The 27,433-nt window shown below is 42.0% G+C and overlaps 1 protein-coding gene across 3 annotated transcripts in view; it reads left to right on the forward strand.

The window, feature by feature from the left end:
- The window catches only part of FCHO2 (FCH and mu domain containing endocytic adaptor 2), a 71,180-nt gene that overhangs the window by 15,669 nt on the left and 28,078 nt on the right, over positions 1-27,433 (forward strand). For all 3 annotated transcript variants that reach the window (XM_035099544.3, XM_088653154.1, XM_088653153.1), the window contains exons 3-9: positions 3,870-3,944; positions 5,307-5,448; positions 5,537-5,689; positions 7,344-7,448; positions 9,083-9,181; positions 11,660-11,756; positions 26,755-26,799. In XM_035099544.3, the coding sequence (XP_034955435.1) occupies positions 3,870-3,944; positions 5,307-5,448; positions 5,537-5,689; positions 7,344-7,448; positions 9,083-9,181; positions 11,660-11,756; positions 26,755-26,799 (716 nt within the window). The remainder of the gene's footprint in view (positions 1-3,869; positions 3,945-5,306; positions 5,449-5,536; positions 5,690-7,343; positions 7,449-9,082; positions 9,182-11,659; positions 11,757-26,754; positions 26,800-27,433) is intronic.

Consider the following 27,433-nt stretch of genomic DNA (forward strand, 5'->3'; position numbering starts at 1 on the left):
TTTAGAAAGACATCTTTCTAAATACTAGTCAACTACTGTATTACAGTTTAATGGTTTTATGTCATAGTTCTATGCATGTCAACTTAGACGTAAGCCCCACTGAATTTAGTGAGACTTAATTTCCAGGTCTGTGTGCATTGGACTGTGGCCCTAATAAATCAATATAGCTTTGGGAACCTCCAGTCTGTGCGCCATTATTGCCTCCACCACCTGGAGAGCTCCTGAACCTTTCTCAGTGTACTGACACTCATCCAGCCTACATTGGTTCAGAACAGTCATAGCATACTGAGGACATCAGAACTCAATCTCCTAGTCACTTGTTTCTAAAACATGCACTACTGGTTGCTAAACTGGTTTGTGCTTGCTGTTGGAAATGCAAGGAGGCCCTTCAAAACAAGAAATAATGGGAGATGGTTTGGTACTCTTTATTTAGTCTGATTGACAACATTCTGTAAATCTTAAAATGCATTCAAATTTGTTAATGAAATACAGAATTTTGTCAGTGGGTTATGACCATTTAGAATGGTGAAACTCCATATAGTGGCTAATAGTCTACCTGTTGTAAAGATCTTATAGAAATGTTTTTAATATAAAGTGGATGATTTAATTTGTTTATGTTTTGATACTTGTATCAGATTTAATTTATTAATATTAAAGAAAAAAGAACACTGAAAGTTTTGTCTTTCTGAGAACACTACCGTACATAATCAAAACTTTCTCTTCTAGAATTATGCATGTCTAATTTTTGATCCAAGAAATTAGGCATTTACACTAGGAAATGCAAATTCTGCATTCTAGTCATGAAAATTAGTGTTCATATTAGTGAGTTAATACAAATGTTCCCTCCCTTCAACAGAGGCAGAACCTTGGATCCCACCTAAGTTGATTTTGCAGCAATACATTGTCCTTACATAGCTTATTTTTCACATGCTATTTGGGTTTACAGCAAGTGTAATTATAGACTAGTGTGCAAAGTGGGAAAATGAGCTATTTGAAAAACATCTGTTTGTAGTTTAAAATATGAATTTGATACAATCAGTTTGAAAATTAAACAGAATTCGGTATAGAGCAGTATTATAAAAAAAGGGAAACAATGTATTTCTGTGGTGATAGTTAAATGTTGTAGAGAGATATTTGTAGAAGTATGAACCAGTTTCCAGTAAGCAGACAGAGGAATTAAAAAAGCAGAAGCTTGAAGTGTACTAAGGGACTTGAGTATTTTAATGGAACGTGGGGGGGAAATACTTTTAATAAATAAAGCTGCAAAGTTTTAAATAGGATTAGCTGTGCATTGTTCATACCCTTGATCCTCTGTCTCATAGTTTAGTTCATTGTCATCAGTTTCTTTAAAATATTCTAATTTGTAACTCTTAAGAGTACGAAATCTCTTTTGATGGTTACTTAAAGACCTATACTGTTGCAAGCCCTTTGGTCTTGTGTTGGAATGTTTTTATTTATTTATTATTTAAAATCATTTATAAATTTCCTTATATTAAAAAAGAAATCTCAGGCAGAAATATTATCTGGTGTTGTGTGTTTGCCCTTTGGCTGCTAACACAAAACTTGATGTAAACTGTAATTTGAGTCACAAGCTTTGCTCTCAGTAGTACAGTCAAAGATATATTACAGCCATATCACTTTACCCCTCATGTGGAAGAGATGTGGTGGCGCTGTGGTCTAAAACCACTGAGCCTCTTGGGCTTGCTAATCATAAGGTTGGCAGTTCAAATCTGCGCAGTGGGGTCTGCTCCCATTGCTCTGTCCCAGCTCCTGCCAACCTAGCAGTTCAAAAGCATACCAGCACAAGTAGATAAATTGGTACCGCTGCAGCAGGATGGTAAATGGCATTTCTGTGCGCTCTGGCTTCCATCACAGTGTCCTGTTGCATCATAAGCGGTTTAGTCATGCTGGCCACATGACCTGGAAAGGCTGTCTGCAGACATACGCCAGTTCCCTCAGCCTGAAAGCAGAGATGAGTGCTGTACCCCATAGTCAAATTCAGCTGGACTTAACTTCCAGTGATCCTTCACCTTTACCCCTCATGTAAGACACTTTCTGCTGTGCTCTAAAATTAAAGGAGATTTAAAAGCCTAGGTGGCGCTGTGGGTTAAACCACAGAGCCTAGGGCTTGCTGATCAGAAGGTCAGCGGTTCGAATCCCTGTGACGGGGTGAGCTCCCATTGCTCGGTCCCAGCTCCTGCCAACCTAGCAGTTCGAAAGCACGTCAAAATGCAAGTAGATAAATAGGTACCGCTACAGCGGGAAGGTAAACGGCGTTTCTGTGTGCTGCTCTGGTTCGCCAGAAGTGGCTTTGTCATGCCGGCCACATGACCTGGAAGCTATACGCCGGCTCCCTCGGCCAATAATGCGAGATGAGCGCGCAACCTCAGAGTCGGTCACGACTGGACCTAATGGTCAGGGGTCCCTTTACCTTTACCTTTAAGGTTCTGGCAGGGACCTAATGCCCTCCTATCTCCTTCCCAAAGCTGGGAAAGCCCTAACTAGGCTTTGGAAAGGGGGTAGGAGGTCTCTAGCACCCTGTCAGAGCCCTCACACTTTCTTCCCAAAGCCCAGCACCCCACTTACCTGGCTTTGGGAAGGCAGCATGAGGATTGTGAAGGGTAGGGGCATCAAGTGCTGCTGATGGCCATGTGTTGGACCACCCTGGTCAATATAGAGGGGTTCAAACCATTATACTCAAAGAGGGTCTCTTGCTTCTTCCATTGGCACAGGTGCATTTGGGTCCAAAACACAGAAATCAGCCATATTCTTTCTTCTGTCTGTCTGTCTGTCTGTCTGTCTGTCTGTCTCTCTCTCTCTCTCTCTCTCTCTCTCTCTCTCTCTGTGTGTGTGTGTGTGTGTGTTACAATCAGCCTACATGCTGTCCCTGGATCCCCTTCTTCTTCCTTGTTGCCTCTAACAGACTGAAAAGGATTTACTTCAGCCTACATTATCCTTCCAAACTCAAGCTACCAGCATGAGTTTGAGCAAACTGCGGGAGGCAGTGGAAGACAGGAGTGCCTGGCGTGCTCTGGTCCATGGGGTCGAAGAGTCAGACACAACTAAACAACAACAACAACAACAACATCCAAACTGAAATCCTTAACCCCTTTTATCTCTGCCCACTAACATACACTGGAGCAGTGTTTCTCAACCTTTTTTGGGCCACGGCACACTTGTTCCGTGAAAAAAATCACGCGGCACACCACCATTAAAAAAGTTAAAAAATTTAACTCTGTGCCGCTCTATATTGACTATAATTATGACTGTAAGAAACACTTGCCAATTGCTGTGTTGGTTGCAATCTCCTGTAATAAGGCTTCACAACCCGTTCGGCGGGTCAGCGCTGTGTATTGGCGGCCGCCAGGCTCGTTTGCACTGAGCTTTGGGAAAGAGGAGGAGAAATATTGCTTTCCGGCGGGTCAGTGTTGACTATTGGCGGCCGCCAGGCACGTGACAATGCAAATCGCCCTTCTCGCCGCCGCATGTCGCGGCACACCAGCCAGCGTCTCGCGGCACACTAGTGTGCCGCGGAACAGCGGTTGAGAAACGCTGCACTGGAGGAGGGGCTCCATCCCCCTTGATAGCAGGCATTGAAAATGTCCTGATGGCTCATTTTTTGATAAGTCACCACCCGTCTTTGTCCCCCTAATGACCCACACTCAGCTATTCTTCTACCTACTGCTTTATGTGACTCTTAGGGGGGAAAGCACACCTTAGCAGATTGAGTTAAAACACCTGATTTTAGGCTAGCTTTAGGCTAACTTAGGTAGTGGTTTGTTAACAAACAGTGCATTTGTTCATGTGCTCGTAAGATTTGTATTTTGGTTTTGAACTGCTGATTGCTGATTGTCTTCTTCCGTTGATAGAGCTACAATAGAAGAGGCATATTCAAGATCAATGACAAAGCTAGCCAAATCAGCAAGCAATTATTCACAGCTTGGGTAAGTTATGATGATTAAAAACAAAATAATTTTGTGCAGGTTCTTGGAGGCTGTTGGAGGAGCTTTTCTGCCTTTCTCTGTATAATATCATACTAATACTTAATTATATTACATAATTATATGGAATGTGTGTGGATGTATACAACACTTAAAACTGAGCTCTGTATGTGTGTGTATATGGCTTTGGGAGCTTACTCATTTTTTCTTTCTTTGTGTGTGTTTTCTGAATTCTGAATAAAAACAAAAACCTGTGCATTTAAAGAAAATGCAAAATGCTTGTGTATTTTGCATGAATTTGCTGAAGCATGATATACTCTATGTATGGTAGAACTTGTGTAGTTATGTGTTGAATATGGGAATGAAAAGAATCTGTCCTACCTTACAAGGCAATAACAATAATTATAAGATAAAGTATGTAAAGTGGCTGCTAACTGCCGTATTAGCCAGGTAGCTGCCACATTCATTCAGTACTGTAGAAGGAAATATGTGGATGCAAACCTACTTCCTTTACTGAATTGAATTTGGGCAGCCCTTAGTAGCTTACACATTTAACCCATATGTGACTCTCTCTTTAGTGGAAATTTGACATTCAACTTCCTAGAGGAGTAATACTCTAATAAGTGCTCCACTTGAATGTTAAAAAACTTAAAACATTGATGAGTTCTTCATCTACACATTTGAAAATACAATTGAAAGTTATTCACAAAGCACCTCCCTGTAATGTCCCTGCCATTCCATTCTGCTATGCCCAAGGCCCCAACTACCTAACTAGAGCAGGAGTGTCCAAAGCCCTGGTGGAGCATCATATTTTGCCAAGAATGAGATTTAGAACTACCAGGCCTAAAATTATCTGCAGGAATATGACATAATTGGGACTGAGGCACTGCTTGCCTCAGCTGTGCTTGTAAGCCTTTGAATAGGGATGAAAACATAAACATTCCTGTTCAGTCAGAGCTCCCACATCTAGAGTAAATTTCTGAATTGGCGAGCATTCCTATTCCTGTTCTTGTTATATTAAGTGAATTGTTTACTCCTACTAATTACTTTTTTGCTTCTAAACCAAGTAAATTTAAGTGAGTCATGAATATGCATTGAACAGTAATAAGCTGTGATGACATTTGTCAAACCTTGAAATTAACATGTAGCTAATGCAGGACGTAGAAATTCTTACTGGGTCACAGGGAATATATTTTTGTTGGGTCAACATAACATGATAACAGTATAAAAGTAAACAAAAGTAACTCTCTCACAAATATTCTTAGGAGTTGCAATTAATAGAAAAAACTGTGGGTTTTTAAATTTATTTTTTGCTTTCAAGCTATTTCAGCACTAAAACACCCATTTTCTCTCTCTTATTTGTAGGACATTTGCACCAGTCTGGGATGTTTTTAAGTCATCATCAGAAAAATTAGCAAGCTGTCACTTAGAACTTGTTCGGAAGTTGCAAGAGCTAATAAAAGAAGTGCAGAAGTATGGAGATGAACAACTAAAAGCTCATAAAAAGGTTGTGTATAGTCATTTTAATGCATTTTAATAACTTCAGATGACAATATTAAATTGGTAGTGTTTAACACACATGTCATATTTAACAGACTAAAGAAGAAGTTTCAGGAACTTTGGAAGCAATGCAAAATATTCAGAATATTACTCAGGCCCTTCAAAAAGCAAAAGAAAACTACAATTCAAAGTGTGTGGAACAGGAACGTTTGAAAAAGGAAGGTGCAACACAGAGAGAAATAGACAAGGTAATGTTTTAAAGGTTTAGCTGCCTTTCTTTATAGTTTAATAGTCTAACTGCACAGATAGAAAACATCCATACGACATTGCTGCTTTTAGTGTTTTTCAGCATAAAAAATAAGGATAATCAAAGGATGTCTTCTGCGTAAAACAAACAATAGGATGTTATATAATAGTATAGAGTAAGGTTCTGTTTGCTTATTGAATTAGCTTGTGTCACAGGTGCAACATTTTGAGATTCAGTGAGGCTGTAATCCTAACCACCTGATGTAGATGATGAGGATGGGCCAGGGAGTGGCATGGGCTCTTCTCTGCCAGCAGAGAGTAGTGTCACTGAGTTTTGCTGTGACAAATGCTTGAACACTGCCTGAGTGAGCAAAGTCTCCCACCAGTGGTAGCCGAAACAGGGTGTTCTGGTGGGATGCACTGGGATCTATGCTTGATCCTTTGGCTCCTTAACTTGCCAGCCCTGCAACTGGCCCAGCAAAAATACAAAAAGCTGCATCTTCCACCCTGACTGGCAGGAGCAGGCAACATTTTGGAACAGTGGAACCACCACAGCATCCAATCTTTGACCCCTGTTAGGATTGCCCTGCTCTGTTTTGTTCACTTGTTCAGTTATGTGTAACCCCTACTGAATTTTCTGTGAGGAAAACACATTTTCCCCAAAGCACCTTCTATTAGGCTATGTAATATATCTCAGACTACTAAAAAAAGTTACCATCCATTTAGATGTCTAAAGGGATGTCTTAACATGGTCAGCATGCAGTAAACTCTGATGCCACAAGCAAGTATGATTACTTTCAGCTTGAAAAGTGTCGTGGCATTTGAATCCATAATGTATTTGACTCCTCTGAACAATTCAGTTTTCCACTATTGAAGTGCAAAGGAGAGAATGATTATGGTAAATTCAACTTTGGGTCTAGTTGGAATTTTTCTTTAAAACAGGCATAGTGCTACACTGATACTGTGCAGTGTAACTGAGCCAATACACTTGATTTTTAATGAAAAATCTAATATGTGTAGTGAGATTCAGGAAAGATTAACACCATAGTTTTCACTACTTATTTATATATCATTAAAGAATGCTTTGAAAGAATTAGTAGAGAAAAGATAGTAAAATAGGATCATAGAATTGTAGAATTGGAAACGGATCCCAATGGTCATCTAGTCCAACCCCCTGCAATGCCAGAATGTCAACTAGATCACACATGACAGATGGCTATCCAACCTCTGCTTAAAAACATCCAAGGAAGGAGAGTCCACCACCTCTGTTCCATTGTTGAACAGCTCTTACTGTCATAGAACATCTTGTTCTATGTTTTCCCCTTCGAGTTTCAATAAACTCAGTTATTTTAAAATGTGCTAGAAATTACTAACAACTATGTTTTAACATTGCAAGGTGATATACCAACTTAATTGCATGTGGTATGTTGTTTGCATGAGCCCTCATGTGGTAAGAACTGGAAATTACTGTGAGGGAGCAAAACATGAAATAGTAAGTGAGCTAAATTGATTGTAAAAAGTATGCCTTGTTATTCCTTCCTTCCTTCCTCCTCTTCCTCCTCCTCCTCATTATTATTGTTGTTATTGTTGTTATTGTTGTTGTTGTTGTTATTATTATTATTATTATTATTATTATTATTATTATTATTACTATAGGCAGCAGTAAAATCCAAGAAGGCTACCGATACATATAAACTCTATGTTGAAAAATATGCTGCAGCAAAATCTGATTTTGAACAAAAAATGACCGAAACCGCACAGGTAAACCTTCTTTTCTGTATCTGCAAGGCAAACACTATAATTTGCACAGTGTCTCTGCTCTTTTAACTTACAATTTTCCAAGGAGTCTGGAAAAAGAGAATACAGTCAGCAAATTAAATAAAAGTATTCCTAATCTGCACAGTTGGCTTTAAGTTCTGGGTTCAGAATTTGAACTTTTGTGTCAGGAAATACTTTTGAATAAGTTTTAAGTGCATGGGATAGAGAAACAACATTATACTGCCCCTGGCTAATTTCTTCTTACATAATGATTTGCTTCTTTCACCTGGATAAAATTTCCTGTGGAATTTGTTGTGCTATTTGAATATTGCCATTTTAGTTTTGATATTAAACACTTAACTTTTGGTCCTAAAACTGTTGTTAATAAATAGAGAAATAACATAAACATGAAAAATATGTGAAGTATGCTTGCCATTTAAGGCAAGCTGAGAACTTCCTTGGCAAAGAATGTCGTATTTGCAAAGCAAACAAACTGTACTGTAAGTTAGTCCTTTGTGTTGCACTAGAACAGAAGCTTCATATTGCATACTTGTTGGAAGATTCTTAATGTACATCTCCTTATTTTGTTTAGATTTGGCATATCAATTTTTAAAAGTACATTGGCATTTATAGGATTGAACTGAATATCAATAGAATTTTGGTCCATTGGAGTTGTTGGTGACTGCAACAGAAGGGCAGAGTAAAAAAGTAAAACAAATAAATAAAAAAGATTGATATAATTTCCTTGATGAAATTAAATTCAAATTTGTGAATATAAAATATATATGCCAGGATTTGATAAGTTAATAAAGCAAAAATGGCAGCTGTAGTCAATGAAGGCTAAACCTTAACGGGCCTTTTTTTAGTCTCATATTTTTTCAATTTTTAAGTATGCTGTCTAAACTCTTAAAACCCACAAAATGGGTCTGTTTCAAACATGATTGTATAGGGGGGAAGACTTTATGCAGTAGTAATGTTCATTTACTGAAATGTTACATGTAGCTGAGATGTATAGACTTTAGGTAGGGTTGCCATACGTCTGGAATTTCCTGGACATGTCAGGGATTCAAATGGCAAAATAAGCGTCCAGCAGAATTTTGAAAAACAGAAGAAGCTGTACTATGTATAAGTGCATTTTCAGTTACAGTGGTACCTCGGGTTACAAACGCTTCAGGTTACAAACACTTCAGGTTACAAACTCTGCTAACCCAGAAATAGTACCTCAGGTTAAGAACTTTGCTTCAGGGTGAGAACAGAAATTGTGTTCCAGGGGCGTGGTGGCAGCAGGAGGCCCCATTAGCTAAAGTGGTGCTTCAGGTTAAGAACAGTTTCAAGTTAAGAACGGACCTCTGGAACGAATTAAGTTCTTAACCAGAGGTACCACTGTACTGTGGATAGGGACTTACTTTGTCACATCATTGGTAGAGTCTTTGCAATATTAAGCAGCTGAAGGATGCGTTAGAACCAAACTAGATACAGCTTAACTGATGAATGTCTTCCATAATTCCAGATATGAAAGCCAGCTAATAATGGGAGCTCAGTGGACAGTTCAGTATATCAGTATTTGAAATCCAGTTTTGACTTAAGCTGTTTTAACTCTAATTAAGCCCTAAACACAACACTTATTTGTTCTGCAGAAATTTCAAGACATTGAAGAAATGCATCTGTTCCATATGAAAGAGATTGTAGAATGTTTTTCAAATACAGTAAAAGAAGTTCACTTACAAATTGGCGAGGTGAGTTTTTGATAGTGGCTCTTATTATGCAGGCTATGAATTAAGATGTATTTCATCTTCACTGAAGTTTGTGGGTATCCAATTTTAGCAGGACTTGTATTTAATCTGCTGCTGTGGGTGTGGAGGAAGAGATGGGTGTGTGATAAACTTTCAATCAAGTTTTATAGATTGTTCCTCCAGTACCTGTATCTAGATGTAAAAATAATTTTGGTGATTACCATATATATTTCTAGAATAAGAAGAAATAAAAAGCAGCTTGTGATTGGAGTATAAACCAGTAAGATCCACAGAAACCTGGTTCTTTTGTTGGTTGGGATAGTTTTTTCTTTTTGTATTGGATTTTAAAAGCTCTTTGGATCTCTTTGCTGTACACAGGCAGCACATATTCTTTGCCTGTATCAATTGTTTAGCTTAATAATATGTTGTAAATTTTGGAAGAGATCTGAAATACAAGATTCTTTACAAACTGCACCTAATCCAATAATAAGCTGTGAGCTAAGAACAGTATTATAAAGAGAAGTAGGAAACCTCTGTAAGGTGTAAGTTTGGTAATAACTGACAAGTGAGTTTTCCACACGGCTTAATTTTAAATGTGCCATATTAGGGCCCATAGAGCTTAAGTCTGTGGGAACGCCCCACCCATCAGAGACTCACTTTTCAAACTTACGGTTGTAAAGAGAGAAAAGACAGCTTTACAAAAGTCTAGTTGTGAGGAGCTTCTCTTGAGATGATGGAGGTTAACCTCAATGCAGCAGTGGTCTTTGTCTTGAGACCTCCGGTACTGGGAAGCATTGGAAACTACAATCTGCTATAGTTCACATGTTTCCCAGTATCTTTAGATGCCTCAAAACTGGGTATCTTCTGCTGCTTTGATGCTCCTTAAACATTCACCCTTTCTCAATGCAAGGGTTAGATTGGGAAAAGGGTGGGTTGGTAGTGGGGGGGGGGGGCTTGCGGAGTGGCACTGAGTCAAAAGAGTTTCTAAATGGGTCCAAATTATAGTGTGGTTTTTGTATAACTTATAATTGGCCCAGACAGGGAACTCATATATTCACAACTCTGAACACCCTGATCTAGAGATCTGGTGGTAGCATGAGAAAACAATTGTATGTGACTAAGGTTGTTGATCTTTGTCACATGGAACAGGGACACTTCAGTCAATGTAGTGCCCTCCAGATGTTGTTGGAGGACAACTCCTGTCTTTCTTCAGCATTGGTGATGTTGATTGGCACTGATGGGAGTTACAGTTCAACAACATCTGAAGGGCACCACACTGGCATAATTATTTCACTGTTACCAAACAAATTTACTTGGAAGTTGGTCCCCTTGACTTTTATTTACTATAAAAAGGATGCCCCTGAATCTAAATGAAGAAAACTATTCGCTAGGCACAAAGTAGAAAATATATCTCCATTGGCATTTAGCATAAATGAATCTTGTCTCATAGCTCATTTCTAGGAGTAAAACTTTGACTGCTGAATTTCCATACTGAATACTTTTATTGTCATCTTGGCCGTTTGAATTCTAATTTTTCTTCTTCATGTAATTCAAGAGATCAGTTTGCCCATCTAGGATCTAAAAACAACCTACCATAACAGTTTATATCTATTGTACCTTGTATTCTAGTATTTTTATAGTTGTGCAGTATTCATTATACTATTAGAATGTTGATAAAGCATTTTTGCATATGGTTAAAAAATAACTCTAAGCAAAACTTATTTTTTATTCCCCAAATCATTAGTTTGAGTTAAAAATACAGATATTTGAGATCAAAGGGATGGTGTTTATGATTTTGAAATTGTTTCTTTACACTTTTTTTGTTTTGCTCAAATTCTTATTAGGATTAAACTTAGATGGAGACATGGGTATGGTTTAATTTATATCATCTTTATATCAATTATAAACAGCTATATCATGCTTATACTAAAAATGAAAGTGCCCTTGAGGGAGACAGAATGTATTTCTATCATTACTTGGTAGAACAGATATTCTGAGTAATCCTCATATGTTTGGTATTGAAAGAGACCCTCAGTATGCCATTTCCAGACAGATTTGACCCAAACAACTTTTTTTAAGAAACTAAGTTGTTCATATAAGACACATTTCAGGATCTCAGAGGGGAGTAGTCCTAGCTTATTATATTAACAGTACAGTGTATAAAATCCAAAGAGTGGCCAAGACATAGTCAAAAATATTGTGCTAGCTCTGTGATCATATTTACTTCAAACAGCTGACACACACCCCCAATCATATTGCAAATTGCTTTTGAAACTAAAAGCAGTTTGCCAGTCACCATAGGGAATGTTTGAGGAAAACAACCCTAAGGCTTACAGAACTAGTTTCATGGTTTTTTTAGTCCCAGCCTGATACTTTTTACTTATAAGAGCAAGATGGGAAGTGTAATAATTGAGTAATCCGTTAGTGTGCAAATTGCTGAAGCCCACAAAGTCATATTTACTAGTGTTCTTTTTCTCAAAGGTACATGAAGAATTTATAAATAACATGGCAAACACAACAGTTGAAGGTTTGATACAAAAATTTGCTGAATCGAAAGGCACAGGCAAAGAGCGACCTGGTAAGAGATACAAAAATTGGTATTTTTTTAAATAAAAGATTGCTTGATATTATCTCCCAGTGTTTAATGCATGCACACACAGACACACATCTCCATCTATGCTCCTCTTGAATAATTGATACTATGCATATATAACTGTAATTTACTGGCAGTAATGAATGCAGATATTTAGTTCACTATCATGATTCTTTTTTCTTTGAATAATGCCAGTGCAAAGGAAAAAAATACTGCTCTCTGTGTCTCTGTGTGGGACAACTATGAAAAGGTGAATTCCATGCTGGGTATCATTAGGAAAGGAATTGAAAATAGAACAGCCAACATGATAATGCCATAGAAATATAGGGTGCAAATTACTTTGATTACAGTGTACTGTATAGTTCTGGTCACCGCAATTCAAAAGGGATATTGTAGAGCTGGAAAAGGTTAACAAAAATTATCAAGGGGATAGAGCAACTCCCGTATAAGGCAAGGTTACAGTTTTGGGTGCTTTTTGGTTTAGAGATAAAGTGAGTAAGAGGAGACATCATAAAGGTATATATGGTGTAGGGAAAGTGTTCAGGGATTTTCCCTCATAAACCTAGAACTTGTGGACATCCAGTAACTGAATGTTAGAACATTCAGGACTGACAAAAGAAAGTACTTCTTCACTTGGTGCATAGTTAAACTCTGGCACCTGCTCCCACAATAAGTAATAATGGTCATCAACTTGGATGGCTTCAAGGATATCTAAGAGGATTAGACAAATTCATCCAGGATGCGGTTATCAATTGCTCCAAGTCATGGTGGCTAATATAACACTGAATACCAGTTGCTGAAAATGGAAGAAGGGAAGAATTCTGTTTTGCTCAAGTCCTGCTTGCAGGCTTCCTATGGGCATCTAGTTGGCCATTGGCCTCATTCAAAAGGCTCTTACATTCTTACAATATAAAATTAGTTTTGAAAACTTTTATTTCTAGTCAAACAAAGCTTAAATTCCTTCCATGTGACATTCAAACAGATTAAATTATTGATTCTCCAATCATATTCTTTCCTGTCTTCAGCTGTATTTTTTATTGCCTAATTGTGTTAGGCTTAAAATAGTCCATAAAAATTAATAGCTGTGCTCTGCAAACAGCTGCCAAGTTTACCATAATTGTTCTGCACTTGTTGCACAATAATTTTAAACCTTGTCACATTTGTTTCTAGGCTAGCATTCTGATGTTCTGCAGATTGGTTACATGTTTCCAAGGCATTAATTTCCATGACTAATATGCATATATTACTTAGCATCATCTTATTTGATGTAGTATTGGAAAATCCTGGTAGAAACAAGACTTCACGGGCTGCAGATTTGTACCCATGTACCTTGGGAGTGATGATGCACTTAGTGAGGCTTACTTCTGAATAAACATGTGAATCAGCTTCCAGCTGTCCTCATTCTAAAAATAGAAACCTTTTTTATTTTTATTTTCTCCGGGATCATTAAATGCACATAAAATCCAAAAGAGGAAATGTTGTAGAAATGACTGATTTCAACTACCCTGATGTAGACTGACTACATATACATTCCAATGAGGTAAAATTTCTAGATACCCCAAATTACTGTGTCTTAAAGTGGTTGGTCATGGAACTGATCTTTAGTAGTATCCATGACCTGGAATCAGATATGTGTTGTTAAGTCAGTTGTGAGCAGTGAGCATAGTGCTATTAAATATACATGTAAATGACTGATTGCTAAGAAAGTCAATATGGTCACATTTGATTTCAAAACAAGAAACTTGCCCAAAATGAAGGGATTTGTAAAAAAGAATTTGAAAGGCAAAGTCAAAAAGGTGAAATCATTCAGATGCTTGAGAGTTGTTTAAAAGCACCATGTTAGAAGCCCAACTGGAGTGAATGCTGCAGATCAGGAAAGTTAGGAGGGCCAAGAGAATGTTAGCTAACCCTCATTTTAATGGAACATCATCATATTCAAAGCAGAGCACAATACTGTACCTGTAGACACCATACATTAAGTGCATGCACACAGCGAAGGTGTGCAAGTTGATGTTGAATTACAATAAAATGCAAAAAAGTTCAGCTTTGACAACTTAATCAGAGCTTAAATGAATGCAAAACAAATACATTACAATTGATTTTTACAACCCCTGTAGAAATTCCAACCAGGAATTTACAGACCACATTGGCACCTGTACCAGACCCAATTAGTTTAAGGGTAATACTTGAATACACTTTGCCTTCTCAGCTTCCATATTTTGCTTGAACATGTGGTAGATATGCCTGTGGTGTATATTAAAGGACAGAAACTGTGTAGTCTCTAGTTTTCTGTGCTTTATAGATGAATTGCTTGTGCAACTTTCTGCAGTGCTGCTTCAGTTTTTAAAAATAGGTATTGCTTTTTTATTTTGGCAGACTGAAGTTACAGTAGGGCATTATTTGACTGAGCAGATGAGTAGTGTAAATAGGAAAAGGAGAGCATCTCAGGTTGATAGAATTGGAGGAAATCAGTTTTACTATTTCTTTTTTAATTCACTGGCAGTGTGCATGACGCAATAGTTAAAAGTTATGATCTAGTAGTATACAAAAACCTGTGGCCTGCCCAAGCTAATATTCAAAGAGGTGAAACCTCTTATGGTTCCTCACCTGTGCACAACACTTAAAGGTACAAGAACCCTGAACCCGTCTGCATTTGCTTTTATGCATGTATGTAAAACACATTCCAAAGTGCTGGGAAGATTAGACTGTTCTGGTAGTTCAACTGGTTAACACTTCTACGGAAATTATCAGAAGTGTGGAAGAGATAAAAATGGGTATACAAGACTACTAAGATACAGCTTGGGCTTTAACAGGATGAACCTTTAGATCAGGCACCCCCAAACTGCGGCCCTCCAGATGTTTTGGCCTACAACTCCCATGATCCCTAGCTAACAGGACCAGTGGTCAGGGAAGATGAGAATTGTAGTCCAAAACATCTGGAGGGCCGAAGTTTGGGGATGTCTGTTTTAGATTGTTTGCTTGGAGGAATAGAAAGTAGGGAACATACACAAGATATGTGTATTTTGAGTCTTACCCTTCTGGGTAACAATGGCAAAATGCCATATACTAAAACATCCAGTACATTTGTGGGTTTTAAAAGACATGCAGTACAGCCTAACATTATTTTTTTGTTAAGGCCCAAGTCATACCGAACCATTATTTTCATTCTGCATTGTGTGAGTGGACTTCTACGCATGCCATTAGCCTTTAACTTCCTCTTGCCCTCCGTACATTTAAAAAAAAACTGCTCCAGAGGGTCCTCCAACCTAAAGCAGATTTTGAGGGTGTGCAAGGGACTGCAAAGAGTAATGTGAATTCCCATTGTGTGAATGGAATTACATATGCAAATGGACAGCTTTGGATACAACCCATAATATTCAAAATTATCCTGAACATTGTTTCATTTTCCTGTTCATATATTGTTAGAATAATAAGATCTAATGCATCTTGTTTTCTTCACTGATTACAGACGAGAGAGCTCCAGCACTAATTCTTTATTTCATAGGAAAATTGATCTGGATCCACTCTGGTTAAAGTTAGTTGTGTGATGAAAGTCAGTAATTGGATTTACATTAGTCATGATTGAACTATTCTGTTGCAATGTGATTGGGTCATGACTAGCTGAATTGTAATCTAGGTATGATCATAGTGGTATATGGTCAAATAATCTAATACATAGTTGTCACAGTGGCCGGAGCGGACTACTTCAGAGTAACGACGCTACGCAGCTCTGCATTTTATTCTTTTATTGGTGCTGCGTATTTACAGTGCTAAAGTCATTGCTATTTACACGGAGTGATGTGATCAGTCGGTTTCAGAACCTCCTAATGGCTTTTGGCGCGTCTTTCTCCAACACAAAAGCTTTGGCAGACCCATCCTCTTTCCCCTCCTCTTTCTGCGTAGTTCTGGCGTTGGGGGGATGGGTCTCCCTCCCTTATTCGCCCCTTCCTGTCCCGCCTGGGACCCTGGCTCCTCTACCTTGCCTGAGCCTCGGACCCGACTTCCTGCTTCCCTACTGGAATCGGAACTCTCTCTGCTTTCCCCTGTGCTCGGTGATTGGCTTGAACTCAGGAGGGGAGGGACTTCGCGATATCCCCTGTCCCTCACATCCACCCCCCTCCCAAGCTCTCCTTCACCCCTCCCCAGGTCCCCCCCAGGTGTCGGTGACGACTGGAAGCCTAAGAACTCAGTGCTTTCCGAGCCCGTTGGTGTGAACACCTCCCCCCAGTCCTGCAAGCCCCCCCCTTCCGCCTGGGAGGATGGGAATCCCAAAAAGTCCGTGGCGTCAGAGCTGGTGGGGGTAAAAATGTTCTGCCAATCTGCTCCTTCCTCTGACTGGGTGGATCTCGGTGACACCCATACCTCATCCTCTGGTTCCTCAAACTCCGCTTCCCAGCGCCATGGTGAACTGCTCTCCCGTGCTTCCTCCCCCTCCCCCTCCCTTTCCATGTGCCAGGGCTTGGGTCTATGGGGAAAGAGGGCGTGAAATTCTTCTACCAGGAATTCCTCCTGTATCTGAGTGGCTGGGACCCATTCATTCTGGGACGGTGGAGCATCCTCCCATGCCATGAGGTACTCCAGTCCCCCCACCCCCCACCTTGAATCCAGGATGGCCGTGGCCTCATTGAGTTGCTCCCTGCCTTCCCTCTCCCCCCCTCCCTCAGGGGTTTGTTCGCTGTCTCGGAGCCTGCTGCTTTCCCTGTACGGCGACAGCAGCGATCTATGAAACACAGGGTGCACCCTCATGTCCTCTGGCAGTGCCAGCCTGTATGCCACCGGGTTTACCTGTTGCGTGACCGTGAAGGGGCCCAACCTTCTGGGCGCCAGCTTTTTGCATCGCCCTCTGATGGGAAGGCCCTCCGAGGACAACCACACTTTGTCCCCCACCCTAATGACCTCCCCCGGTCGCCTGTGGCGATCTGCCCCCTTCTTGTACGCTTCCTTGGCTCTCTCCAAGTGTTCTCTGAGCTGCTGGTGCACCGTCTCCAGTTCCTCTGCCCAATCCTCAGCCTGTGGGCCCTCCTCCTCCTCCTCCCCCTCCCTCTCTGGGAAAGATCTGAGGTCACGCCCGTAATTGGCCTTAAAGGGCGACACCCCTGTGGAGACGTGCACCGCATTGTTGTAGGCAAATTCTGCCAGTGGCAGGCGATCCACCCAGTCCGTTTGCCGCTGGCTGACGTAGCATCTCAGGTACTGCTGCAGAATGGCGTTGACCCTCTCCGCCTGTCCATTGGTCTGCGGGTGTCTAGCCGTCGACAAGCTGACCTCCACCTGCAGGAGGTTCATGAGCCGCCGCCAGAACCTGGAAACAAATTGGCGGCCACGATCCGAAATAACCCTTAAAGGTAATCCATGCAGTCTGAATACGTGATCCACAAACAGTTTGGCTGTCTCTTCTGCAGAGACCGCCCTGGCACACGGTATAAAGTGGCACATTTTGGACATGAGGTCCACCACCACCAACACTGCGGTCTTGCCCCTGGATGAGGGCAGGTCTGTGATGAAGTCCATGGACACTACTTCCCACGGCCTGTGCGGTGTGGCTAAGGGCTCCAGCAAACCTGCTGGTGGCGCTCTGACCACCTTTGCCCGCTGGCAGGTGTCACAGCCCCTTACATAATCCCTCACATCCTCCCGCACCCCTGGCCACCAGAAGTGTCTCATGACTAGGTGAGTGGTTTTATCCCTCCCAAAATGACCCGCCGTTGGGTTGTCGTGCATCTGCTTGAGGACCGTACGTCTGAGCTGGGTGGTGGGCAGGTACAGTGCCCCCTTGTAGAAAAGCAGCCCCCTGCGTTCTGCAAAGTCTTTTGCCTGCTCCCCCCCCTTCTCAGTTCTCTGAAGATGCGGTTGGCAAATTCATCCGCTGCCGTCAGTGCTGTGAGTTCTGCCTCGCTTACCACTGCTGCTCCGCAGGACCAAGCTGACGGGGGGAAGATGTGCCTGGGTGCCGGTGGCGCCTCCTCCTCCATGTACTCTGGCTTGCGGGAGAGGGCATCCGCCCTGACATTCTGCTCTCCCGGGATGTAGTGTATGGAGAAGTTGAAGTTCGAGAAGAACTCTGCCCACCGTATCTGCCGCTGGTTGAGCACCCTGGCAGTTCTCCAGAACTCCAGGTTCTTGTGGTCTGTGCACACCTGGATGGGGTGCTTGGCGCCCACCAGGAAGTGTCTCCAGTGCTGGAACGCAGCGTGGATCGCCAGCAGTTCCCGATCAAACACCGTGTAGTTTCGCTCTGGCGGGGTCAACTTCCTGGAGAAGAAGGCACAGGGTCTCCACTCTCTGTTGGCGTCCAGTTGCAACAAAATGGCGCCCACAGCTTTATCAGAAGCATCTGTCTCCACGCGAAGGGGCGCGTCCTGAACCACGTGGAACAGGTTCTGGTCTGAGGCGAACACCCTCTTGAGGCTTTCAAACGCTGCTTGCGCCTCTGGTGTCCACCTGAACTTCTGCTTGCCTCTCAGGCAGTCAGTGATGGGAGCCGTAACGCGAGAGAAGTTCTTGATGAACTTCCTGTAGAAGTTGGCGAAGCCTAGTAGGCGTTGGGCATCTTTGCGCGTCCTGGGGCTGTGCCAGTCCAGGATGGCCTGCACCTTGTCCTTGTCCATCGCCAGCCCCTTGTCTGACAGCTTGTAGCCTAGGAAGTCCACCTCCTTGGTGTGAAACTTGCACTTCTCCAGCTTCACATACAGGTGGTTCTCCTTCAGGCGCTGCAACACCTCCCTGACATCCTTCACATGCTGCACTGGGTCATCGGAGTAGATAAGGATGTCATCCAGGAAGACCAAGCATTTCCTGAAAAGGAGGGACCCCAGGACGTGGTGCATGAAGGCCTGGAAGCATGCTGAGCCCCCTTGCAACCCGAAGGGCATCACGAGATATTCAAAGGAGCCCAGAGGCGTGAACATCGTGGTTTTCCATTCATCGCCTTCCCGGATCCTGATCAAGTTGTACGCCCCCCTCAGGTCTAGCTTGGTGAAAATCTTGCCCCTGCGTGCCGCTGTCAGGAGATCATCCACTCTGGGCATGGGGAAAGCCACTGGCTCTGTCACTGAATTCAGTCGTCTAAAATCCACCACAAGACGGCGCTGTTGCGTGTCTTTCTTGTCCACCCAGAAGACCGGGCTGCCCCCTGCTGCCTTGCTTTCTCTGATGAACCCCCGCTTGAGGTTCTTGTCGATGAAAGCGCGCAGATCCTCCAGTTCCTGGTCTGACATGGCGTACAGCTTGGCTGGGGGTATAGTTGCCCCTGGCACCAGGTTGATCTGGCAGTCAAAAGGCCTGTGTGGGGGTAGGTGGTCGGACTCCGCTTCGCTGAAGACCTCCTGCAGGTCCCAGTACGGCTTGGGTATCGCCTCACCCCCTTTGACGTGCATGGTGGCCACCGTGGCTATCGGAGGCCCCTCCCCTGGTTGGTGCTGCATGCAATGTTCCAGGCAAAAGTCCGATCCAAAAGTGATGCATCTCTGGTGCCAACTGATGGAGGGGTCGTGGCGCGCCAGCCAGCTCATGCCCAAGACGATGGGGGGGTCTGAGATGGTGGTGACGTTGAATGCCAGTGTCTCTGAGTGCCTCCCCACCGTCATTCTCATGGGGGGGGTTTGATGAGTGATGGCCCCTCCCAGCAGCTCTCTGCCGTCAATGGTTGCCACGTGCAGAGGAAAATCCAGCTGCAGAAGCTGGATCTGGTGCTCTTCTGCAAAGTTTCTCGAGAAGAAGTTCGCTGACGCCCCACTGTCAATTAAGGCGAGGACTGTCAGGGGATAGCCATTTGGGAGCGTGAGCGTCACTTCTAGAACCACTCCTGCTCTGGGAGGGGTGGGCTGGCTCTGCTCCTCTCTGTGCGGGTGGGTGGGCTGGGGCTGTTTTCTGCTGACTGTGCCTGGCTGCTGCCCCTTGTCTCCTGCAGCCAGGCTTTCCCGTTTCCCTGCTGTGGTGCTGCGTCAGTGGGGGAGGGCACAACCGTTCCCGCCTTTCCTTGCCACTCCCTGCGATGTGGGCAGTCTCTGACGAGATGCTGGGGGGAGTTGCAGAGAAAGCAATTCCCACCCCTTCCCTCCTTGCGTCTTGGCGCCGCTGGGGTTTGAAAAGCCCGCGCGCGCGCGCTATCAATCTGCATGGGTTCCTGGTCCTGACTGGCCCCAGGCGTGGCTTGAAAGGGTTGTTGGGGGAGTGGCTTCTCCTGCGACCGTGGGAACCAAGCCCGCTTTGCGCGCGTTGCTTGCTTGTCGCTCCACCGGGATTCCTGTCTCACCCCCACCGCCAGAGCCGCTTTGCTCAGCTGATCCATATTACTGGGCTTTGGACCTCTTGAGAGCTCATCCTTCACCTCCTCATGCAAACCCAAGTAGAACGCCGCTTGCATTGGGGGCGACTCGAGTTCCCACCCCAATCTGTGCACCAGCATGGTGAATTTCGCCCAATACGCGCGAACTGTCATATTTCCTTGGCGTAAATTATGCAGTTCCTCCTTAGTCTGGTCCATATGACTATCGGACGAATACATCGTTTTCAAACCTTCTAGAAATAGTTTGACATTCTTCATGCAAGGATTCTTTGTTGCGATTAACGGTCTTAGCCACTCCCTGGCTGCCCCGGTAAGGTGCTCCACAATAAACGCTACCCTGTGCTCATCATCAGGGAACTCAGCGTGGTGCAGCTCAAGAGCATACACAATCTCAGTCTCAAAGCCCTGATATTCCCTCGGGTCTCCATTGAACTTGCTTACTAGGGTCCCGGCTCTCCTTCCTGGCAGCACTTGGACTTGGGGTGCCCCTCCCGCCTTGTTTTTCTCTGCATCCAGCTTGTTTTGGAGGTCTACCGCCACCGCCCTTAATTCCTGCTCTCTTTCCTGTAGCGCTCTCACCTGTTCCGCAAGTTGTAGCCGGTCGTCCTGGACCTTCCTAGTCTCTTCTTTAGCTGCCTTCAATTCCCCCTGCGCCTGCAGCGACAGCTGCTGCAGTTCTTGCTGGGCTTGCTCCGCGATCTGCCGCCATTTCTCCGCCTCTGACACGCTCATCCCGGCAACTCCAAAGTAGCCCAAAAAGGATTAGGAGGTTGCTGTCACAGTGGCCGGAGCGGACTACTTCAGAGTAACGACGCTACGCAGCTCTGCATTTTATTCTTTTATTGGTGCTGCGTATTTACAGTGCTAAAGTCATTGCTATTTACACGGAGTGATGTGATCAGTCGGTTTCAGAACCTCCTAATGGCTTTTGGCGCGTCTTTCTCCAACACAAAAGCTTTGGCAGACCCATCCTCTTTCCCCTCCTCTTTCTGCGTAGTTCTGGCGTTGGGGGGATGGGTCTCCCTCCCTTATTCGCCCCTTCCTGTCCCGCCTGGGACCCTGGCTCCTCTACCTTGCCTGAGCCTCGGACCCGACTTCCTGCTTCCCTACTGGAATCGGAACTCTCTCTGCTTTCCCCTGTGCTCGGTGATTGGCTTGAACTCAGGAGGGGAGGGACTTCGCGATATCCCCTGTCCCTCACAATAGTCTTCCCATTTAACATAGCATCTTGGCGAATTTTTGTTAGGATATTAATTAAAAAGCATTAAACTAACCTTTCACAGCAGGCTAAAATCCTACAAAGATATGTCTAGGTCTGACCTGTCATACTTTGTAGCTCACAAAAATGTTTTGAGATTTATCTTTGTTGTGTTTCTTTTTTTGTCTTTGGTTTCTTAATTTTAATTTTAGTAGCTACCATGAATTAATGTCATGGATATTGTTTGAGTGTGCTGATTGTATTGTGATCACTGACTCTCTGTACCCCAGGGAATATAACTTGGCATTGTGTTAAATTATTAAAATTCATTGTCACTGGACTTGTCTTGATAGAACCTTTGAGGCGTAAATAATATGAAATGGAATTTTGTGAATTTGACATGTATTTACCTTCAGTGACACAAGTACTACTGGCCTATTGTTGTTCTAAAGGGGGAAACCCCTAAGTAATTGGACTGCTTAGTTTCTTTAGTATCTCTGCAGTTAAGGCCAGTTGCCAATCATAGTAAATATTTGTAAACAAAATGTATTGCATTTCTTTTCTCATGCTAGATTTTTAGATTAACATGTTTAGTGACTTTGTTTTGTTGTAATGATGTGGAAGAGATAAAAATGCATCTTGCCTTTCCAAGTCTAAATATAGCCACAGAGCTATCTAGAGAGTGGCTTGGTTTTTATTTATCAGTCAAAAAAAGCTACTGTTGGAGAATATTATTGACTGACAGTTTATATATCTCTCATTTTCAATTTGAAAATTTGTTGGTGCTAAATATGAAATGGCATCAGATGTTAGCAAGGAAAAGATTGCTTGTGTGTTTGTACATACAAAATTGACCTTTGTGATCCAGCTTAACATCTAAGTACTAAGAGCAATCATTTGTTTTGACAGCAGAATTAATTGAGGCTAAAACAGTCGAAATTCCACTTGTATCAAGCTGTTCATTAGGAATTGCTCTCTGGCTTTAGTGCTGTCAGAAAAATAACCTGTTCTGCTATGATTAAATAGCAGAATGATGGTCGGTCCACTGCATTTGAGAAAGAGGTTGAATAAACTTTCTACTGCGGAAACAATTCAGAAGTGACACGCTGCAAGGGGGGTCAGAATGTGCATTGATATCCAGCTGAGCTGTCAACTGGCACTGAGCCAGACACGCAAAGCTTTGCCATTTTGAAGCAGCATGTGAGGCATATGCAGTTTTTTAAAAAATTGTTCTCCTTTCATGCATGATTTAATGCCAGAGGGGAAAAACCCTTTTGTTTTCCTCTAAAACCAAGCATATTGTCTGCAGTTATATTTGCAACTACAAGTAGCTTTTAAAGCTTTTGCCACTTCTAAATAGAGGCTACTTTTTATTATTCAATGTAATATTTTAGCAATATGTAAAAACCAATTTGTTGTAATATAAGTTGGTTAGCATTCCTTTATGCTCCACAAAATGTGTTCCTAAGATACTCTCTTTTTCATTTTAATTTCCATTGTAAAGCTACTAAAATATTTTGAGAATGCATGTGCACTGTTTATCTCTTACAAAGCAAGAACTTTCAACACACATCTTTTTTCTCTCCTCTCCTATTTAAATAGCCAACATACAGTATTTTCCACTTCATTCCTTTTTTTCTTTTTTTAAAGTTCCTTCAGACACATGAGTGTGTAGCTGCTGTCTTCATCAAGCTTGGCTTATCCATTTCTGCAGAATACACACTAGTTGACTGATCACGACACTTTTCTCTAACTGGTTGACAAAGCACTTAACTGTTTTCAAGGCCATTAGTGCCACTTCACAGATTAATTAGGTGGCAGGTGACACTGTGACATGACTGGGGTTTTTTGTTTTGTTTTTTTACTGTCTCATTAATCTCTCTTGAGAGATGAAGTGCATCACTGGTAACTATTTGTCTAGCATGCAAAAGATCAAAATAGAATTGGATGTAATACTATATTTACTACTATTACTTCATCAGTGTAATTTCCAGTTCAGCTGAATTTGTCAAAGTGGTGTCAGCTATGTTTGTTTATCCTTCTTAATTGTGTTAACAGCACAATCATCAGACACCTGATACTAAATAATAATAATAATAATAATAATAATAATAATAATAATAAATTTTTATTTATACCCCACCCTCCCCAGTCAAAACCAGGCTCAGGGTGGCTAACACCAATAAAATTACAATAAGGCATAAAAAAATAAAACAATTAATTAAAATACAGATTAATATACAATATTAAAATCTAAAATGCAGCCTATATATGCCTTATATGGTAATGGAAGATATGATTTGCATTTACTGTATATTTCTTATAACATAATACCATATGTTTAAGATCATGTAACTTCCTCTGGCTTCCTGCGGATCAGTATAACTAGATCAGTGGCAGGAAGCCTCTTTTAGGCCGCTGTTGTGGACTGGCTGGATTCAGAGGGGGGGCACCAGTTGGGGAACCCCCAAGGAAGTAAGGCTTCGAGCCAGGGTATTGGTGGTGGGATGACAGTGGGTGGTCAGAGGGAGAAGAGGGAGCAGACTGCGAGGAGGAGGTGTCAGAAGCTGAAGAGGTAACAGGGTTTAGTGAGCAGGAAGACGCCCAGCTCCAACTGTCCATTCCATCTATAGCTATGGTAAACTAATGCTTGGAGGCAGTGATGAATTAGATGAGGGTTAATAAACTATTATTTAATCCCAATAAGATGGAGGTACTGTGGGTCAGCAGTTATGAAGTCTAGAAATTGAGGAGGTGGAGTATTTAGAATAGGGTAGCACCCACTCACCCCCAGTGTAGCTTAGATGTATTTGAGCCATAGCTATCATTAGAAGCACAGGTGACCTCTGTAGCAAAGGAATGCATACAGTATATCCAGCTCTAGTTCATTCAACAGCTACAACCTTTCCTGGACTGAGATAGCCTGCTATCAGTAACCTATGTTGTAGTGACCTTGCAGTTGGATTATTGAAAATGGTTATTGAAATGGTTATTGAAATTGAAAATGGATTATTGAAATTGCAGTTAGTGCAGAATGCAGCTGCCAGGTTGTTAAGTGGAATATCCAGATGGGATCACGTTAACACCTATCCTAAAAGCTCTGCACTGGCTGCCTGAATGCTGCCAGGATCAATTCAGGGTGTTGGTGATGGTTTTAAGAGCCCTGTGTGTCTTGGGGCCCAATTATCTGGAGGAGTGCTTCATCTAATACCAGCTAATACATTTCGTGAGATTGGTGTGCTCTGTGTCTGTGTGTATACTCTTTTCCCAGTCTCTGCCATGATTCAGGGTGAGACAACACACATAGAAGGTCTGCCTCTGTGGTTGGATTGTAATTCTGGAATGATTTCTCCTTAGTTATAATATATTTTTACTTTAATTGATCTCCTACATTTTTTAGTGTATATATGTTATTAGTGCTCAGGGCCAGCCCTACGGCCAGGCTGGGTGGCGCAGGGCACCACTGCGCCGGCCCACCAGGGGGGCGCTGCGCAGCTGTGCCCGCTGGCTGCTCCGCCATGCAGCTGCGCCTGCCCGCCACGCTGGGAAACGGGGCGGGGGGCGCCGGAGGGATCCGTTGCACCACGGTGCCAGGGCGCCAGAGGTGCTTAAGACGGCCCAGTTAGTGCTGTTTTGTTTTATTCTTTTCATATGTTTGTACATCATGTGGGTTGTTTCCGAGGCGATTTGTAAATAAATACATAATTTATTGATGTGGATCTCAACTTAGAAATCATTTTGGTGGGGGTGTAAGTCTGTAGGTACTTGTGCTTTAAAAGCTGTCCCATTAAGGGCTGGATACAGTGGTCTACAAGAACTCTTATCTAAAAACTACCTGTAACCCTGTCTCACAAACAAACAAACAAACAAACAAACAGGTTCATGTGTGGTATATCTATATAATTCTGCCAAATGCAGTATGTGTATGTAAGACATTTTTGTCTTATAATACACATTGATAGGTTTTATGCTCTTTCTGAATTCAAAATCTAGTGAGCTGCTCATCAGTTAAAACAGTTAAGACAAAAATCAAGAGAAAGGTGTATACAACTGGGTTTTATTCCAGAGTAAAAATACATATGCTGCACATCGTATTCAGTAATATTTACATGCGTCTTAACATCTTTATGTTACAAAGAGGCATCATTTCAGTTCTTTCATAATCACTGTTCACACATTTATTCAAAAGAGAAGCAGCTAAAACTAACATGCATGCACAGTCCAGGCAAGATGTGTAGCACAAGCATTTTATATCCTGAAGGCATTTCCCCCCTTAAATCTCATTGAGATACCTATTGCATAAAAGTAGATTTTGCCGGCTTTCGAATGGCCTAAACTGTGTTATTTTATCCTTAAATTGTGAAGGGATTACAAAATGTTACTTCCTGAGTTTACAAATTTTACAGTTTGTAAAGTTGCTCAACTGCACTTTACTTTTCAGAATAGTCTAAAAAGTTTCTGTTAGTATTACAAAAGACATCTACTGTATATTCCTGCGTATAAGACTACTTTTTAACCCAGGAAAATCTTCTCAAAAGTTGGGGGTCGTCTTATACGCCGGGTCGTATTTATTATATGGCGAGTATATCCCAAACTCTATATTTTAACTGGAAAAGTTGGGGGTCATCTTATACGCCCAATCATCTTATACGCTGGAATATACGGTATATAGTCTCTACTTGTGCTGTAACAAGTAGCCTCTTTTTGTAGTCAAAACACTGTCCTAGTTCTTGGTATGTAAAAAAGAATGCCACTTAAAATCAAATGATCAAAAAACAATTTTTGGAATGCACTTTATAATAAACCTTGACCATTTGGTCTGATGGCTGGAACTGAGGGGAGTTAAAGTCCAGCAGCTACAGATTCAAGAAGATGAAATCACATTAGGGGTTTGACTGGTCTCAGTAGGCAGCCAAAATTTGTGCTTCTCATTAATCCTATTCTCCTTTTAAAAAAAAGCCTCTGTCATGTGAAAAGTAGTGATCAATGTCACTATTTTCTCACTGTTGCCAAAGCTAAGTGCAGTCTGAGGGACGAGACTCTGCCCTTCTCCAGCCTTGGGAGAAGGGTGGGGGTTCTTTCCAACCTTAGGCAGAAGGCCCCTCCAGACTGGTGGTATTTTTGCAGATGTCTTCTGCAACATATAATTGACACAATAACAGTGCATTAGTGCTGTATGATTTTTAAAATTGTATTTTTATTGGGGGTTTTTCTTCTAATGTATGTATTTTATTATATTATAGTCTGAAGTCCATGGAATAAAATAATAATAAAAGAGGCAATTGAAATACAATTTAAAAATATGCAGCATCAAACACAGTTCATTTCAATTGCTGTTTCTTGGCAATTTTAAAGGTTTTTTTGGGGGGGGTTGGGAGCCACTGATCAAACAAATTGATTGAGTAAATACTGCCGCCCTAGTCTTGATGCATAATGTTTCTCCATAAATTAAAACATGAAACAGCATTAGAATAACATTGATTTTCCATCGTTTAAAGGACTTATTGAATTTGAAGAGTGTAATACAGCCAGTGCAGTTGAAGGTGAGTTTTTCTTGTATTGTTTATCATTCAAAATCTTACATCATTTGTAGTGAACATTGGGTAAAGGGTTAAAAGTGAAGTCGTTTGCTCTAATTAAGATGAAATGAAGTTAATATATTTCTGATATAACAGGAAATGATCAGCAGGCTTATGTTTTGTCTCAATTAAGAGTCAGAACTTGCTCAGTGTGGTCCCATCACAGATGCTAGAGAGAAGTTGGCTAACTTTCAGTATCCCATTAGTGAGCGAGTGGCAAATTTTACTCACATGCATACATAACATGTCCTCATATATCAGGCATCCCCAAACTTCGGCCCTCCAGATGTTTTGGACTACAATTCCCATCATCTCTGACCACTGGTCCTGTTAGCTAGGGATCATGGGAGTTGTAGGCCAAAACATCTGGAGGACCACAGTTTGGGGATGCCTGTCATATATTAATGTCCCTGTATCTAAAACATGCCTCTTCTGTTCAATACTTCAGTGTTGCTTCTTAGTCCCCAGACCAATTATTAGCACCTTAGTGGAAACTAAGCCCTACTGGTCTCTCTCATTCTTTCTGAATGAAACAGGACCAGTGGTTGGGGAAGATGGGAATTTTAGTCCAAAACATCTGAAGGGCCAAAGTTTGGGG

The sequence above is a fragment of the Zootoca vivipara genome, chromosome 10 (genome assembly GCF_965207765.1).
Source record: "Zootoca vivipara chromosome 10, rZooViv2.hap1.1, whole genome shotgun sequence".
NCBI classification, from domain to species: domain Eukaryota; kingdom Metazoa; phylum Chordata; class Lepidosauria; order Squamata; family Lacertidae; genus Zootoca; species Zootoca vivipara.